Source organism: Vombatus ursinus, unplaced genomic scaffold (assembly GCF_900497805.2).
Source record: "Vombatus ursinus unplaced genomic scaffold, bare-nosed wombat genome assembly UNPS02004276.1, whole genome shotgun sequence".
Lineage (NCBI taxonomy): Eukaryota > Metazoa > Chordata > Mammalia > Diprotodontia > Vombatidae > Vombatus > Vombatus ursinus.
The window spans coordinates 388,660-405,208 of NW_020944054.1; the positions used below are offsets into that span (position 1 = coordinate 388,660).

General features: G+C 40.7%; 1 protein-coding gene across 4 annotated transcripts in view; it reads right to left on the reverse strand.

Moving 5' to 3' along the window:
- The window catches only part of FAAH2 (fatty acid amide hydrolase 2), a 56,716-nt gene extending 42,273 nt beyond the window's left edge, over positions 1-14,443 (reverse strand). For all 4 annotated transcript variants that reach the window (XM_027877571.1, XM_027877588.1, XM_027877593.1 and 1 more), the window contains exons 1-4: positions 14,246-14,443; positions 9,615-9,697; positions 8,809-8,945; positions 8,060-8,269 (exon numbers count right to left, since the gene is read on the reverse strand). In XM_027877571.1, coding sequence (XP_027733372.1) covers positions 8,060-8,269; positions 8,809-8,945; positions 9,615-9,697; positions 14,246-14,443 — 628 coding nt within the window. The remainder of the gene's footprint in view (positions 1-8,059; positions 8,270-8,808; positions 8,946-9,614; positions 9,698-14,245) is intronic.
- Positions 14,444-16,549: the final 2,106 nt, after the last annotated feature.

Here is a 16,549-nt window from a genome sequence, read left to right on the forward strand (position 1 = left end):
CCTATAATAGCTAGCCTAGCCTACCACAGAATAGTGTCTTGTACATGCCATATACCCAATAAACATTTCCTAGAAGTTTGGAATCATAAAGGACTTTCAAGGTCAACTACTGCAAACCCATATCAGAAGCATAAGTCCCCTCCACAATATCTTTGACAAATGGTTATCCAGCCTTAGCCTGGAGACTCCCAAAGACAGAGAACTTATTACCTATCTGAGGTAATTCATTCCACTTGAAAGCAGCTCAAATTAATTGTTTAAAAATTTTTCCTTACATTGAATCAAAAAAGTAGGCACCCTAGAACTTCTATCAATTGGTTCTCTGAGGTCACACAGAATAAATTTAATCCTCTTTCCACATGATAATTCTTCAAATATTTGAAGGCCACAACCATGGACATCTTCTCTTTTCTAGGCTAAACATCTCAGGTCCTTCAATTTTTATGTGATGTTTTTAAAATGAATATAAAATTTAAATATATTTAAATATATTACATATAAATATATTTAAATGTGTAATTTAAATATAAATATATATTATAAATATATAAATACATATTGAAATTTTATATAAAATGAATAATTAATGATACCTTTTTTTTATATATCACCAAAATTTCCCCCACATGATCTCCATAGGGCTCCCAGAAAACAAATATTTGAAGGGGGAAGGGAGGCAAATAAAACAGAGAAGGAAAGATAAGAAATAGAGGGCTATGTAATTATGTGGTTGTTGTTTGTCCTTTATTTTCAAAGAGGACCAGTAACATCATGGGGTGATGCCTTGACTCGTGCGTGAATTGCAAAATCGCACAAAGTTGTCAGTCACACTCATCAAAGTCCAGTGGCAAGACAAAAGTCAGAACAATTTACGATGGCCCAGGTTGCAATGAATGACCTTGGCATTGTTGATATCTGACCAAGCTCTGGTCTAAGCCCTCCACAGCAACAGATATCTTCGTGGCTGTTGGAACAAATTGTCTCATCCATCCATTCTGCCAAGGGGAAGTCTTTACATGCTTGGGATAGACATCCCCCTAACTCACCAATGGGTTTGAGGACTTTGGTTACCCTCAACCTGATTTAGCCCATCTGCTGAGAGGGTTTTACCAGGGTGTGGCCACTGCTCATGCTACAGCTTCTGGGAGCCACAGGTAAGAGTTGCATGTAATTATATAGAGAGAGTATGTAATTATAGTGACTAAGCTTGGTGCCAAAGAACAGATGAGAAAATGACCCTCCCCCCTACATTGAGGAGCTGGGGACTGCAGGTGTGAACTTAGTGTATGCTGCCAGACTCTGTGGATGGTCTGGTGACAGCTGGATTTTTTGTGTTCTTTCTTTTTTAACCTTTGTTATAAGAGATGGTTCACTAGGTAGGAAAGTGGGGAGAGATGTGCTCAAAAATGAAGAAAGGAGGGTGGAGCCAAGATGGCAGAGTAAAGGCAGGGACTCACCTAAGCTCTCCCCTAAACCCCTCCAAATACCTTTAAAAAATGACTCTAAACAAATTCTAGAGAAGCAGAACCCACAAAAAGATGGAGTGAAAACATTTACAATCCAAAACAACTTGGAAGGTTGGCAAGTAAGATTTGTTGCACCAGGGTAAAAGAGGAGTGCAATCAAGCCCAGGCCACACCAGTGCAGACCAGGGCCCAACAAACCTGAAGCAGGCATCTGGGAGCCTGAATCACTAGCAGCAATGGCAGTTTCCAGATCTCTCAGCCCACAGACACAAAAGACAACTTAGAAGGTCAGCAGGAAAGGTCTGTTACACCTGGGTAAGATTGGCGTGCAGTCTAGCACAGGCCATGCCAGCATAGCCCTGCCACAGCAAACCAGGAGTAGCCTTGGGAGCCACTGAATCAGCAGCAGCAGCAGCTGATTCCAGAGCTCTCAGCCCACAGATGGTAAGGGGGTCAAACAACTGGTCAGAAGGAGATTACAGAGGTCTTTTTGCTAGCACTGAGGCAGGACTCTTGCTTTGCCCATACTCAGAATTGGGTTCCAGTCTGGGTGGCAGTCCCAGGGCAAGGAGGAGCACTAGCATAGCAGAGTTTGTGGCAGCAGTGGAGGGAGGACCCTCCTCACAGTTCCAGGGCAGAAAAGAGTGCTTGTGGTTGCTCATAGACCAGAGCAAAGGCAAGGAGGGTAGTAAACACCTCTCCTTAGATCATACCACCTTGGAAGAACTGAAAACTTATAGGTCCTTAGAAGTTTCTCTGAAAACAGCTTCACAAAACCCTGGAAGCTTAGGACAGTACACCTTCACCCTGGAAGCAGAGCCTTACTTTAACAAAGAGTTAAAAGTCAAGTAATAGGCTGGGGAAATGGGCAAATCAATGGAAAAACTCTGACTACAGAAAGTTACTATGGTGACAAGGGAGATTAAAACACAGACTCAGAAGAAAATAACAAAGTCAAGGCTCCTATGTCTGAAGCCTCCAAGAAAAATATGAATTGGTCTCAGGCCATGGAAGAGCTCAAAAAGAATTTTGAAAATCAAGTAAAAGAGGTAGAGGAAAAATTGGGAAGAGAAATGAGAGTGATGCAAGAAAATCATGAAAAATGAGTCAACAGCTTGCTAAAGGAGACACAAAAAAATACTGAAGAAAATAATACCTTAAAAACAGATTAGGCCAAATGGTAAAAGAGGTCCAAAGAGCCAATAAAGAGAAGAATGCTTTAAAAAGCAGAATTGGCCAAATGAATAAGGAGGTCCAAAAGCTCACTGAAGAAAATAGTTCCTTAAAAATTAGAATGGAGCTAATGACTTTATGAGAAATCAAGAAATGATAAAACAAAATCAAAAGAATGAAAAAAATAGAAGACAATGTGAAATATCTCATTAGAAAAACAACTGACCTGGAAAATAGATGTAAGAGAGATCATTTAAAAATTATTAGACTACCTGAAAGCCATGATCAAAAAAAGAGTTTAGATATCATCTTTCAAGAAATTATCAAGGAAAACTGCCCTAATATTCTAGAACCAGAGAGAAAATTAGAAATTGAAAGAATCCACCAATCACCTCCTGAAAGAAATCCAAAATGAAAACTCCCAGGAATATTATAGCCAAATTCCAGAGTTCCCAGGTCAAGGAGAAAATACTGAAAGCAGCCAGAAAGAAAAAATTCAAGTATCATGGAAACACAGTGAAGATAGCAGAAGATCTAGCAGCTTCTACATTAAAGGATCAGAGGACTTAGAATATATTCTGGAGGGCAAAGGAGCTAGGATTACAATCAAGAATCACCTACTCAGTAAAACTGAGTATAATCCTTCAGGAGAAAAATGGACATTCAATAAGATAGAGGACTTTCAAGCATTCTTGATGAAAAGACCAGAACTGAACACAAAAATTTGACTTTCAAATACAAGACTCAAGAGAAGCACAAAAAAAGGTAAACAGGAAAGGGAAATCATAAGGGACTTAATAAGGTTAAACTGTTTACATTCCTACATAGGAAGATGATATTTGTAACTCATAAGACCCATCTCATTATTAGAGTAGTTAGAAGGAATATAGATAGATAGATAGATAGATAGATAGATAGATAGATAGATAGATAGATAGATAGATAGATAGATGGTATGGGGTGATTTGAATATGAAGGGATGATATCTAAAAAATAAAATTAAGGGGTAAGAGAGGAATGTACTGGGAGAAAGATAAAGGGAGAGGTAGAATAGAGTGAATTATCTCACATAAAAGAAGAAAAAGCTTTTACAGTGGAGGAGAAGAAGAGGGAGGTGAGGGGGAGTGAATCAACCTTACTCTCATCAGAAGTGGCTCAAAGAGGGAATAACATACACACTCAATTGAGTATCAAAATCTATCTTACCCTACAGGAAAGCAGGTGGGGAAGAGGATAAGAGAAGGGGGGGGGGTGATAGAAGGGAAGGTAGATTGGGGGAGGAGGTAGTCAGAAGCAAAACACTTTTGAGGAGGGACAGGGTGAAAGGAGAGAGAGACTAGAATAAATGGGGCAGGGAATAGGATGGAGGGAAATACAGTTAGCAATAGTAACTGAAAAAATTTTGAAGCAAGTTTCTCTGATAAAAGCCTCATTTCTCAAACATATAGAGAACTGAGTCAAATTTATGAAAATAAGATCCATTCCCCAATTAATAAATGATCAAAAGATATGATCAGTTTTCAGATGAAGTAATCAAAGTTACCTATAGCCGTATGAACAAAAAATACCGTAACTCACTATTGATTGGAGAAATGCAAATTAAAATAATTCTGAGGTACTACCTCATATCTATTGGAGTGGCTAATAGGACAGAAAAGGAAAATGACAAATGTTGGAGGAGATGTGGGAAAAATGAGACATTAATGCATTGTTGGTGGAATTGTGAACTGGTTCAGCCATTCTGTAGAGCAATTTGGAACTATGCCCAAAGGGCTATAAAACCATGCATAGCCTTTGACCTAGCAATACCACTATTAGGTCTGTATTCCAAAAGAGATAAAAATCAAAAAGGAAAAGGACAAAGAATTGGTTGGCAAAGGATGGCAAAGAATTGGAAACTGAAGGAATGCCCATCAATTGCAGAATGGCTCAACAGGTTGTAGTATATGATTGTGATGGAATACTATTGTGCTATAAGAAATGATGAAAAGGATGCTGTCAGAAAAACATGAGAAGTCTTACATGAACTGATGCAAGTGAAGTAAGCAGAACCAGGAGAACAATTATTGAACAAAAGATATAACAATATTGTAAAGACAAACAATTTTGAACAATACAAGAACTCTGATCAATGAAATGACCAACCATGACTCCAGAGTACTGATGAGGAAACATGCTACCCACTTACTGACTAAGCCATACATTTCTGGACATGGTAAATGTGTGGATTTGTTTTCCTTGACAATGTTTATCTGTTATAAGGATTGTGATTTTCTTTTTTTTTATTTTAGGGGAAGGACTGTTGGAGGCAAGGGGGAACTATTCATAGTGCTGCTAAATAAATAGATAAATAAATAGATAAATGAATGAATAGATAGATAAATGAAAAGCAGGTCATTGAAGCCTTTTTAGAATGTAAAAAGAACAGAAGCATGTTCAAAGGGCAATACAGAGAGGGCAGCATGGCCTTGAAAGTAACAAGTGAATTTGAGATTCTACTTCATACCCATGGCAGAGTTGACAAAAGGAAAAAGTGACAAATGTTAAAAGTGATGAAGGAAAACAGGTACAATATTACACTTTTTGGTGGAGCTGTGAACTTGTGAACTCATTCTGACAAGCAACTTGGAATTTTTCCTCCAAAGCTAGTAAATTGTGCATAGCCTTTGACTTAATGATACTAGGCCTATACTCCAAAGAAATCAATTAAAGAGGAAAAAGGCCCATGTGTACAAAAGTATTTATAGCAATTCTTTTCATAGTAGCAAAGAACTGGAAATTAAAGGGGCCCCCACTTAATTGGAGAATGGCTAAACAAATTATGGTATATGAATGTAATGTATTACGATTATGCCATAAGAAATGGTTACTGCATTAGAGTTGTTATGTCTTTCAAAGTTGTCTTTCAATTTTATTGTTATAGTTCTGCTCATTTCACTCTATATCACTTTATACAAGTCTTCTCTGGTTTCTCTGGAATGGTTAAAAACAACTTTGAAAGACTTAAGAACTTTTCAAAAGATAAAATAGATCATTCTGATTATGTGAAATTGAAAAGCTTCTGCACAAACAAAATTAACTCATCTAGGTTTAGAAAGGAAGTGGTAGAATGGGGAAATATGTTTGTATCCAATTTTATCAAAGATAAGGATTTGTTATCCAACTCATATAAATAATAGATAAATATGGATACATGTATATATATCTAACCAAAAGCTACTCTTCAACATATAAATAGTCAAAAGATATGAACAGTTCTCAAGAGAATTGCAATTATTAACAGCCATGTGAAAGAATGCTCTAAATAACTAATAATAAGAGAAATGAAAAACCAAAACAACCCTGAGGTTTTACCTCATACCCTGCAATTTGTCAAAGATGACAAAAGATGGGAATAGTAAATATTGGAAGGATTGTAGGAAGAGAGGCACACTGGTATATTGTGGATGGAGCTGTGAACTTTTACAATCGTTTTGGAAAACAACTTGCAATTGTGCAAATAAAGGGACTAAAATGTCCACATCTTTTGACTCAGAGATTTTATTATTAGACATTTACTCTAAGTAGGTCATTGATAAGGAGAAAGTCCTCCTACACACCAAAATCTTTATAGCAGCGCTTTTCGTATTAGCAAAGAATTGGAAACAAAGTAGATACCCATCATGCAGGGAATAGCTAAACACACTGTGGCACATGAATGTAACAGACTAAGACTGTGCATAAGAAATGATGTATGTGATGTGTATAGAGAAGATCTACATGAACTGATACAGAAGGATGTCATCAGAGTCAAGGAAAACAATCTCAATGACTGCAACAATGTAAATGAAAAGAATAAAAACCACAAAACAATCAAAAGCAAATGTTGCAAAATTACAAAGAACAAGCATAGCCCCAAAGAAGGGATATGAAATAACACTTCCACCCCATTCCTTTGCAGAGGTGAGAGGGCCACTGGTGTGGAACATGGCATATATTTCAGACTTTTTTTAGGAATTGATTGGTTTTGCTGATTGAAATTTTTTTCTTCCTCTTTTTTTTCTTTAAAAAAATATTGTTATTTGGTTTGGACAAAAACTCTGATCAATGCAATGAGCAGACAGGATTCCAGAGGACTCATGGTGAAGAATACCGCCCACCTCCTAACAGAAATAATGAGGCAGCTCTGGGGCATCATAATGCACAGAGTGCTGGGCCTGGAGTTGAGAAGACTTGAGTTCAAATTCAGCCTCAGATCCTTCCTAGCTGTGTAATTCTGGGCAAGTCACTTCACCAGTTTGCTTCAGTTTCCTCATCTTTAAAATAAGGATGATAATAGCACCTACCTCCCAGTGTTGAAATGAGTAACAAATGAGATAATATTGGTAAAGTGCTTAGCACAATACCTGGCACATAGTAAATGCTATGTAAATGTTAGCTACTATCATCATCATCATCATCATCATCATCATCATCATCATCATCATCATTATTATCATTCAGTGATGGAGTCAAGATGTAGAATGACACATATATTTTTTGACATCATCAATGTAGGAACTTGTTTTGCTTGACTATGTTATAAGTTATATGTTTGCCTGACTATGTAAATAAGATTCTGTCATAAGTATTTTCTTTGTTTCTTTTTCAGTGAGGGTGAGGTGGGAGGGAGAGAAAACAAATGCTTACTTATTGGAAAAATTAAAAGGTAAAAAGTAACAAGGTTAATTTATTATATACATTTTAGATTTTTTTTTTTTTGGTGAGGCAATCAGGGTTAAGTGACTTGCCCAGGGTCACAGAGCTAGTGTCAAGTGTCTGAGGCTGGACTTGAACTCAGGTCCTCCGGACTCCAGGGCCACTGTTATATACATTTTAAAAGCAAACTATATGTCATAGAGATTCTAGTTTTCACAAATTATCCTCTTTCTATTCTACTTTGTATATGAAAATGTTCTTTTTGTGTTTGGAAAGTCAGAATAAAAAATAAAATTTAAAAATAAAATATTAAATTAGAAAGGAAGGCCATGTAAAAACAAAACATAATAATTTCCTTTTAAACAAAGGAAACCATAGTGCTAGATATACAATAAGTAGCAAATAAATACTTATTGACTGAATCTCATCCTAAAGCTAGAAAGTCTTTGTGAGAAAAATAACCATCTTGAACTGATCTCTCTTCAAAGTTTACATTTGTGTTGAAAAGATTTTCCTATAGTTATGTCTTTATCTACTAACTTATAAGTCAGACCAATTGGGTAAACAGGACCATTTCTCAGCTCCATTAGACTACAAGCTCCTTGAGGGTAGGGACTGCTTTCTTTTTCTCATTTGCACCTATGGTGCTTGATCAATGCTTATTGATTGATTGAATGACCCTTATTTCACTTTATAGTCTTAATATACTACTTCCTCCCTTCTAACTCAATCATATAACTCACCTGAACTACCACCTACAATGCACTGCACATCATATGGGTTGTTGGTTCTGCCATAGACATTGTTGCTGGACTCATACCACATGCAAAGCTCACTGCAGTTGGTCACTCCAAGGGGAATAGCACCAGCTTGCTTTAGCAATGCCACTACTATAGCATCTGATTTGGAGACAACATTCCGACGGTTCACCAGGCCTGAAGAATTGGGCATTCCTAGGACAAAGACAGGACAAATTGGCTTCAATTCGTGGATTCTTGGATTCTAGGTAGTAAAATATGAAAAAAAAACAGCCTTATGTTGGTCTAATGATCACAGTTGCCCATGTGCCCAGTGCCCCCCCTCAAAAAAAAAAAAAAACAGAGCAGCCTGATTTAAAAAAAAAACAAACTAGGAAGTCTAATGGAACTCAAGCCATTAAGTGAATGGGCAACTCCAAACCTTGTTCTTCCTTGTGCATGTCAATGCATTGACCATCTCCAAGCCTTTGCATGTACTGGTCTTCAGAACTGGAGTGTACACCCACTTCACTCTAGCTTCCTTAAAGCTAACTCCTACAGGAAGCCTGTTTTGATTCCTCCAGTTCCTAGTCCCTACCCACCCATCCAAATTGCCTTGTATGCCATTCAGCTACATTAATGCTTGGCATATAGTAGGCACTTAATAAATGTTTATCCTTTCTGCTAGAGGATCAGAGAAATATATATCACCTATAAGTTCAATCCAAATACACCTTGAGAAAAATAAAGGATACCATGCAACTCAAAGGCTTCCTTGACAGTCAAAGGGACCCCCAAGAAGGGCCATTTCTTTTCTAGTGTTGCTTCATCTTCCTGTTCCTCTGACAGCCTTTTATCTACTGCCAAAGCTTCTTGCTGAGCTGCCTCAAATCTGGGGAGGAAAAAAAACTCTCATTTAAGTGAAAAGCATAAAAATATGGAAACTGGTAAGCAAAAGTGCATCTGTTGTGAGTATCTGAACTATACTCTGCTACCCCAATGAAGCCATTATTTCATGTGATGGCACAAAAAAAAAGTCCATTTCAAATGCATGGGATTAGGACTTTTCAATATCTCAGTTTATATGTCTTCTATATAGGAGTGGAAATACTCTACTCTTGTAAGAAGCAATTTGATTTTTAATCATGAAAGGATCTTGGGTCACTTAGAACTTGAGTCACAGAAAGACAGATAGTCCAAACAGGAATATAAGGGTTATTCAGTGGAAAGGAATCCAAGATGGGCAAGCTCCATTCCCTTCCTTGCAGGATTGCCTCCTGCTGCTTGCCAAAGCATTTTTCCTAGCTGTTAGCTGTGCTATGAAATGTTGGTGAAGATAGCTGATCAAAAGAGAGCTGTCATGGACAATGAAACCAAAGCATCTAGAATCCCTAAAGCACCAGCCTTTTCCCCAAGGGATATGGAGATAAGAATTTGTTTCCCAATCATTGTTACTAAGAGATGACAAACTTTGGAAAAAATTATAATTCCCTCTCACTTGCAGCAAGTTCATACCTGCTTATGAGTAATTATAAAGGCCTGTCCTGGGATTCTGACTCACCTATCCTTGACAATTGCATTGATCATTGGGTTCACTTCCTTTATTCGGTCAATATATGTGTTAATGACATCTATACACTTCACCTGCAAAATTAAAAAAAAAAACACCCCACATTAAGAAGCAAGTAGCATTCCATATTTGCGAAGACTTCAATCAATGATTCCATTAATCAATATTTGTGGTGCACTTACCTTGAGCAAGGCACTATGAGAGGCAGAATGGGCATAGCCAAGGATTACAAGAAGGATTAAGATACAGCTCTTATTCTAAAGGAACTTACCATCTAGTGGGTATAGAAATAGGACCCAAATTGTCATAACATAGAGTAGACTGTAAGTGCCATAATAAAGAAGGGAGATAAACCAAGATGGGAAGAAAAGGTTATTTCAGGTGGAGAAAGCCACTTGTATCAATGTATGGTGACAAAAATAAATGAAAAACCTAGTCCTGGGGATACAAAGTAAAAAACAAAAAACAAAAAACAAAAAAAAACCCAAACCAGAGACAGTTCCCCGATCTCAAGGAGCTCACATTCTAATGGGAAAGACAACACATGTAGTAGATTTCAGCTAGAAGTTGGAAAGTCCCAGTAGTTCTTGGGGTAGAGCAGCAAAGCAGATGGTAACGTATAATTTTGAATGTCATTTCCACTGATAAAACCATATCCAAATGTAATGGTGAATCATTTGATCCACCTACAGAAGTCATTGCCAAGTCTCATCTCCACAGAAAATGATTCCCTGGATGATCGCTTAAGGGGCTGAGCTAGGAAGCAGGGTCGGTGGGGAGCACTGATCTTTCTAGCAGTTGTGGGATATTGCCTTTGGAACTCGAGGGAAGAGGTGGTACAGGTGGTGAGTTGCCAGCATGCACTGCCTCCTGTCTATCCCTTTGCTGTTCAGCTAGGTTGGCTTTTCTGCCTCATAGCTGGTAGTTGGTCCGCATCTGGTGGGGATCTGACCTATATTCTGGAGACAGTGGAGGGTCCTTCAGTAGGTAGGAGAATAACAGGACAGAGGAGATATTGTAGGAAGATTCACACTGCAGTACTGCATAGGATTGAGTACAGAGGGTAGGAGATGGGGAGGCAGGGAAACCAGTCAGAAGGCTGGTCAACAACTTCTGTTGAGAGGGACAAGAAGCAGACAACAAAGAAGTAAAGTCATTTGTACTCAGGAATGGAATTTAGGTAGATGCCCCTCTGTGTGTCATCAGGCCACCCCTTAGCCTCAGAGAGCTGATCACAATCACTCCCACAGCTGAAGGTCCCCACTATCCTGCTGATCAGCACATGCCCACCTCCAGACAGCTCTCTCACCCCAACAGTGATGCCAAGATGTGAAGTTCAGCACAATACCTGGCACATTGGATGGGATCAAGAAATATTTAATAAAAAAAAATGAAAGTACGGGAGAAGGAGGAAGAGAGAAACAAAGAATGAACCTTGAGGCATGTTATGTTTAGGGGATGAAAAGAAAAAGAATAACATTGAGAAAAGTAGGAAGACAACTCTCAGAAGAATGGTGAGGGGAGAAGCTGGATTGCAAAGGATTGTTGGAAATCCAACAGAAGCAGCAAGAATCCATAGCTCGCTCATTCAAGAAATTTGGGAGTGAAATGGAGGAGCAGAATTTCAAGTATTGAGGAATAGCGGATGGTGAAGGGATTAAATGTGGCCTCAAAATCCCTTGTGTCAGCAAAATAGTCTTTAGACTTTTTCTAAGGAATGCAGTGCACTTCAAGAATTCAACTGTAGCTCTCTAACAAGGAAAGCTGTAAGACAGGGTTTAATCCCCGCTTTGCTATTGGGGTTATGTATATCCCCTTATGTTCCTACACAGGAGAGCTGGAGACTAGAAGAATGGAACATAGGGTAATTGGCATACAGAGAAGGGAAAGGAATCCTGACCCTGCTTACTTCCTGTGTAACTTTATGCAAGATTTGTGGACCTTGGTATTCTCATTTCCTAAAATAAGGGGATTTGGGGGGTCCCTTTCAACTCTAGGGCCAATGATTTTAATAAAATCATTAATCATATCCAAGCTTCATTGTTCTCCATCGTTGCCTATTTTTGAGCAGGATTTCTTCACCTAGCATCTATGAGCTTTTTTTTTTAATTTTGATAACTGTACTTCAATATAGTTGGTTTCCTTTGTCATAATATGTATTTTATGTATTTAAAAATGTGATTCTGAGAAAGGGTCCTTAGGCTTCATCAGCCTGACCACCAAAGGGGCCCAGGACACACCAAAAGGCCCTTGCTTTAGAGTATATTCAATGAACAGAAAGCTATAGGCTCTTGTTAATAATAAGAGCTAACATTTCTATGTCATTTAAGTAATACAGATGCTGGCATCTCTGTCCAAAGCCAGGAAGACATTAAGACCTCTGAGGTTAGGGAGGAACTACCCTTATGATGGAACCCAACAAGAATCACAGTAGACTGGACAGGATCAGCCACCTCAATGAAACCCTCCCCAAGTCATGCCTCCTACAGCTGAATTTGGGCTACTTCACCAGGGAGGTGAAAGTCTCCTCCTGAGAGGGATTGAGGTTGATGATCTGAAAGTGAATCCATACAAAATGAACACAAAATATAACATTAATGTTGAAACAAAGAAGGTAATTAGAGTTACTTGAGAGACTCGAACGGGAAGGTTGTGCTCACAAGAACTTCCAAAAAGTAACATAACAAAGGGTGAAGCTGGGTCACTGAATCACAGAGCTGAAAAGGGGGTCAGCAACTGTGTAGTTTAATCTATTATTTGGGAGAGGAGGAAACTGGGGAAATGACTTGTCTATAAAACACTGATAATGCCAAGAGACTGGACAGCTCCCAGCAGCAGCAGCATTGTAACATTGTGTTCATGTCAGTTCATGCAATTCCACAATGTTAAGTATCTGCCAAGTGAAAGGCACTCTTTCAGGTACCAGGAATATAACAAGAAAATGCCCCTTGCCCTCAAGGAAGTCTCCCAGATTGACTGATTTTTCTGAACCTTCTTGGCATATTTCGTTTTGATCTATTGGAAGGAAGGGACTAAGTGTATGTGTTTTTTGTTCTGTTTGCTTCTAGGACTGATATGCCTAAAAACTGCAATTGCATCCTGCTACTTTTTCACCACAGATTCTAAAGAATTGCCATCCCAGCTCACCTAAGGAGAGAAAACAAAAGGAAGCTACTTTTCCCTCCTCCCCTGACAAACGTTAAACATACACACATACTACCTGAGACCAATTTACCAGAGAGGAACCAGGTTTTGATAATTAGCAAGTCAGTAATGACAATTTTCTTTGCTTTTCTTTCAAAGTCCTTATACAGTTTCCTTAGCAGACATGGTAATGAAATTGAACTGGACCAACCTCCTCAGACATTAGAAGGAGAGCTGGGTGCTAGAAGAATGGAACATAGGGTAACTGGCATATAGAGAAAGGAAAGGAATCCTGACCCTGCTGCTTCCTTCCCCTGCCATCTTACACTAGAGCTGTGGACCTTGGTTTTCTTGTGTACTAAAATGAGGGTTTTTTTGGGGGGGAGCCTTCCAATTCTAGGGCCAATAATTTTAACAAAATCATTAAATCCATATTTAGTCATTCAGTCAAGTCCGACTCTTTGTAGATCATATCATGTGGTTTTCTTGGCAAAGATATTGGGAGTGGTTTGCCATTTTCTTCTGCAGTGGATTAAGGCAAACAGAGGTGAAGTGACTTGCCCAGGGTCACACAGTACATGTCTGAGGCTGGATTTGAATTTAAGTCTTCCTGGCTCCAAGTCCAGCCCTCTATCCACTGAGCTACCAAGCTGCCTCTTCAGTCCATATTTACTAACCATTTAATAAAATGTGGATATTTCCCAATTCAGCATGGTGTGTAGTGCGTCCTTACAGTTTTGGCATCAGGGCTGCTTCTACTGGACTTATTCAAGGCCCGTTACATGATGTACCTTCTGTTTCCTCATTCATATTTTTATATGTACTAGCAAAACTAGTTAAGATTATCATCGAGGGCAGCCAAACATTTTCAAGATAGGTGGGTCCTAGAGTTTGGGACCCTAGGTTCTGGTCTCAGCTCTGCCACTCACTATGCCTTTGTGTGGCATTTTGCGCCGTTGTGGGCCTCAGTTTCCCGTTTTGTTAAGGGAAAGGCATGGACTAGGCAATTGGTATGGCCACTTTCAGACCTCAAGACCTAAGGACAGGAGTTGCTAAACGTGTTTTCGCCGAAAAAAGGCAAGGGAAAGAGGAGGCGACCTGAATGAGGAGGGGGAGAGGGAGAAGCAGGGAAAGGAGAAGGCCGAGGAAGTCAAGAACAGGCTCATTGCCCGCTAATGAGTGGCCTCGAATGTGGGGTAAGGCGCTCGCTCCGAGGGTGGGGGTAGAGTGGGCCCTCGTGCAGTGAGCCCCCCGTAGAGTGAGCCTGGGATACTTGAGAGGCTGTCTCGGCCAAGGCCGAGAACTGCAACTCCCAGAAAGCCTTGCGGCCCGGCGGCTCGCCTCACGCCCAGCCCCCAAAGGCCGGGGCGGCGGGGGTCGCGCGTACGCGACCCGCCCTCGCCCAGTCCCAGCCTCGCCCTTCCCCCCCTTTCCGCCTCCGCGCTGCCCCGCCTCGCGCCGCCCCGCCCCTCTCTCACCTTCCTGCGGCGGATGAGCTTGGCTAGCTGCACCCCTGACAGGAGCAGTAGGGGCTCGCTCGTGGGCTGGGTTATGCGGGAGCCGCAGTGGCGCAGGGGGAAGTCGAAGGCTCGTGCTGCGATGCCGAAGAGGCCGATAAAGAAGCCGATGGCGCGCATCAGCAGCATAAGGCCGCGCTTGGTGAGCGACAGTGGCATGGCGCAGACAGGAGCCCGGTTGGACTGCTCCTGGCCAACTAGGCGCGCGGGGACATCTTTTAAAGAGCTTACCCACAATCCCCGGCGAGGCCCTGCCCGCGCCTCTAGGGCGCGGTGCCAAAGATGCCAGGGTCCGGGCACCTCCAAGGCCACAGGCTGCCCGGCGGCGCGGGGGCTGTGCCGCCCGGGCTAGAGGGTGGCGCGACGTGGGCAAGAGCTGGTTCGCTTTGATTCCACCCGGGCTTGGCGTGGGGGTGGTGTGTGGGTGAGTGCCTCGGGGACGAGGAATGTTTCACCTCTTTCACGGTTCCCCAGTGCCTAATACAAGCCAAGGCATATACCTCCTCGACATGTATGTAGTCATGTGTTTCCCCATAGAGTGGCCAGTCCTTGAGAGGAAGGACTTTGATTTTTGTGCCTAGCGCTTAATAAGTGCTTAGCAAATGCTACTTGATTGATGAATGAATGAATCTAGGTCACCCCCTTCTCCAAAAGTAACCTCCATCTGAAAACGACCAACAGCCTCGGAAGAGCCCCAGTGAGGGGAACCTTCACTTCCTCACCTCAACCCGTCTCATTCTAAGGTTTTCCAGATGGAAGTCAACCTAGATCTATGCAACTTCTACCTGTTGTTCCTGTTTTCGCCCTCTGATCAAGGTGAACTTACCCAATCTCTCTTCTACCTTGTTGTTATTGTTCAGTCGTTTTCAGTCCTGTCCGACTCTTTGTGATTCCATTTAGGGTTTTCTTGGCAGAGATACTGGAGTGGTTTCCCATTTCCTTCTCCAGTGGATCACCTTTTCTCAAAACTTTCCACGATGACCTCTGGGTAACTGCGCGCATAGCTTATAGTTTTATTTTGCTATGCAAGCCCCCTGCCACACCACAGTGATCCAGGAGGGGGGTAGTAATATTATTACTAATAATAATAATAGACATTTATATAATGCCTACTATGTGCTGCAAATTGAGCTAAGCATTTTACAATTATCATCTCATTTGATCCTCACAACAGCACTGTGAAGTAGGGGCTGTCATCCCCATTTAACATATAAAGAAATGGAGGCAGCAAACAGGTTAAATGACCTGGTCACAAAGGGTCACATAGCTAGTAAGGATTTGAACTCAGGTTCTGACTCCAGGCTCAACACTTTACCCATTGTACTCTGAGTAAGCAATAGAGTCAGGATTAGCACCCTGGTCCTCTGACTTCTAAGCCAGTGCTCTCAGTGTGCCTGCTTACTGAACCTAGATATCTAGAAAGAACTTCATAGGTCAGCTAATCTAACCCACTTCTTTTACAGATGAGGAAATTGAGGCCAAGAGGGACAAAGTGACTTGCTCAAGATCACATAGGTCCCAAGGGTTAAAAGTGAAATTTAAATCCAGGTCCTGAGGCTTCAGAGCTGAAACTCTCTGGTGCACTACACTGCAGCCAGTAAATTAGATATTGGTTTTTTGCAGCAAACTTATTTTCTCATTTGTTCCTAACAAAAACCCTATGAGGCAGGGCCTGTTATTTACTCCACTTTACAGCTAAAGAAACTGAGGCTCAGTGAGATCAAGTAACTTCCCCAGGGTGATAAACCTAATGAGTGTCTGAAGTAGGATTTGAACAGAACTCTGAAGATCTGTCTAGCTGAATGAATGGAGAGAGCCTCGTCTCTAGGCTGGCCACAAGTTGATGAATTTCTCATCCAAATGACCTCTGCAACTCAATGCAATAAATTATAAAAGACTGTGAACTTCTAGATTTAGGAAACAACTGCATTGATGAAAGAGAACAAGAAGTCTAGAATGCTCACTGACGTGGAAGAATCAGACAATGTAAAAACTGGAGGGCCCTGAAAAAACTATCTTATCCAATTCCCTTATTTTAAGGTCCACACAGCATCTGTAGCAATTCAGCTACTTATTGACTGAAACAGGACTCGGAGCTCAAGCCCTTATAAAACTCTTTTGCATCACAGATCTGGCCCCCAAACTATATGTTGTCCCCAGTGAGGAGAAAAAGGATAATAAGCCTTAGCAAAGTCACCAAGGAGAGATTTTCTGTTCTGCACACTTCACTCTTTCAAAAATTCCCTATTTGGGGGGCAGCTGGAG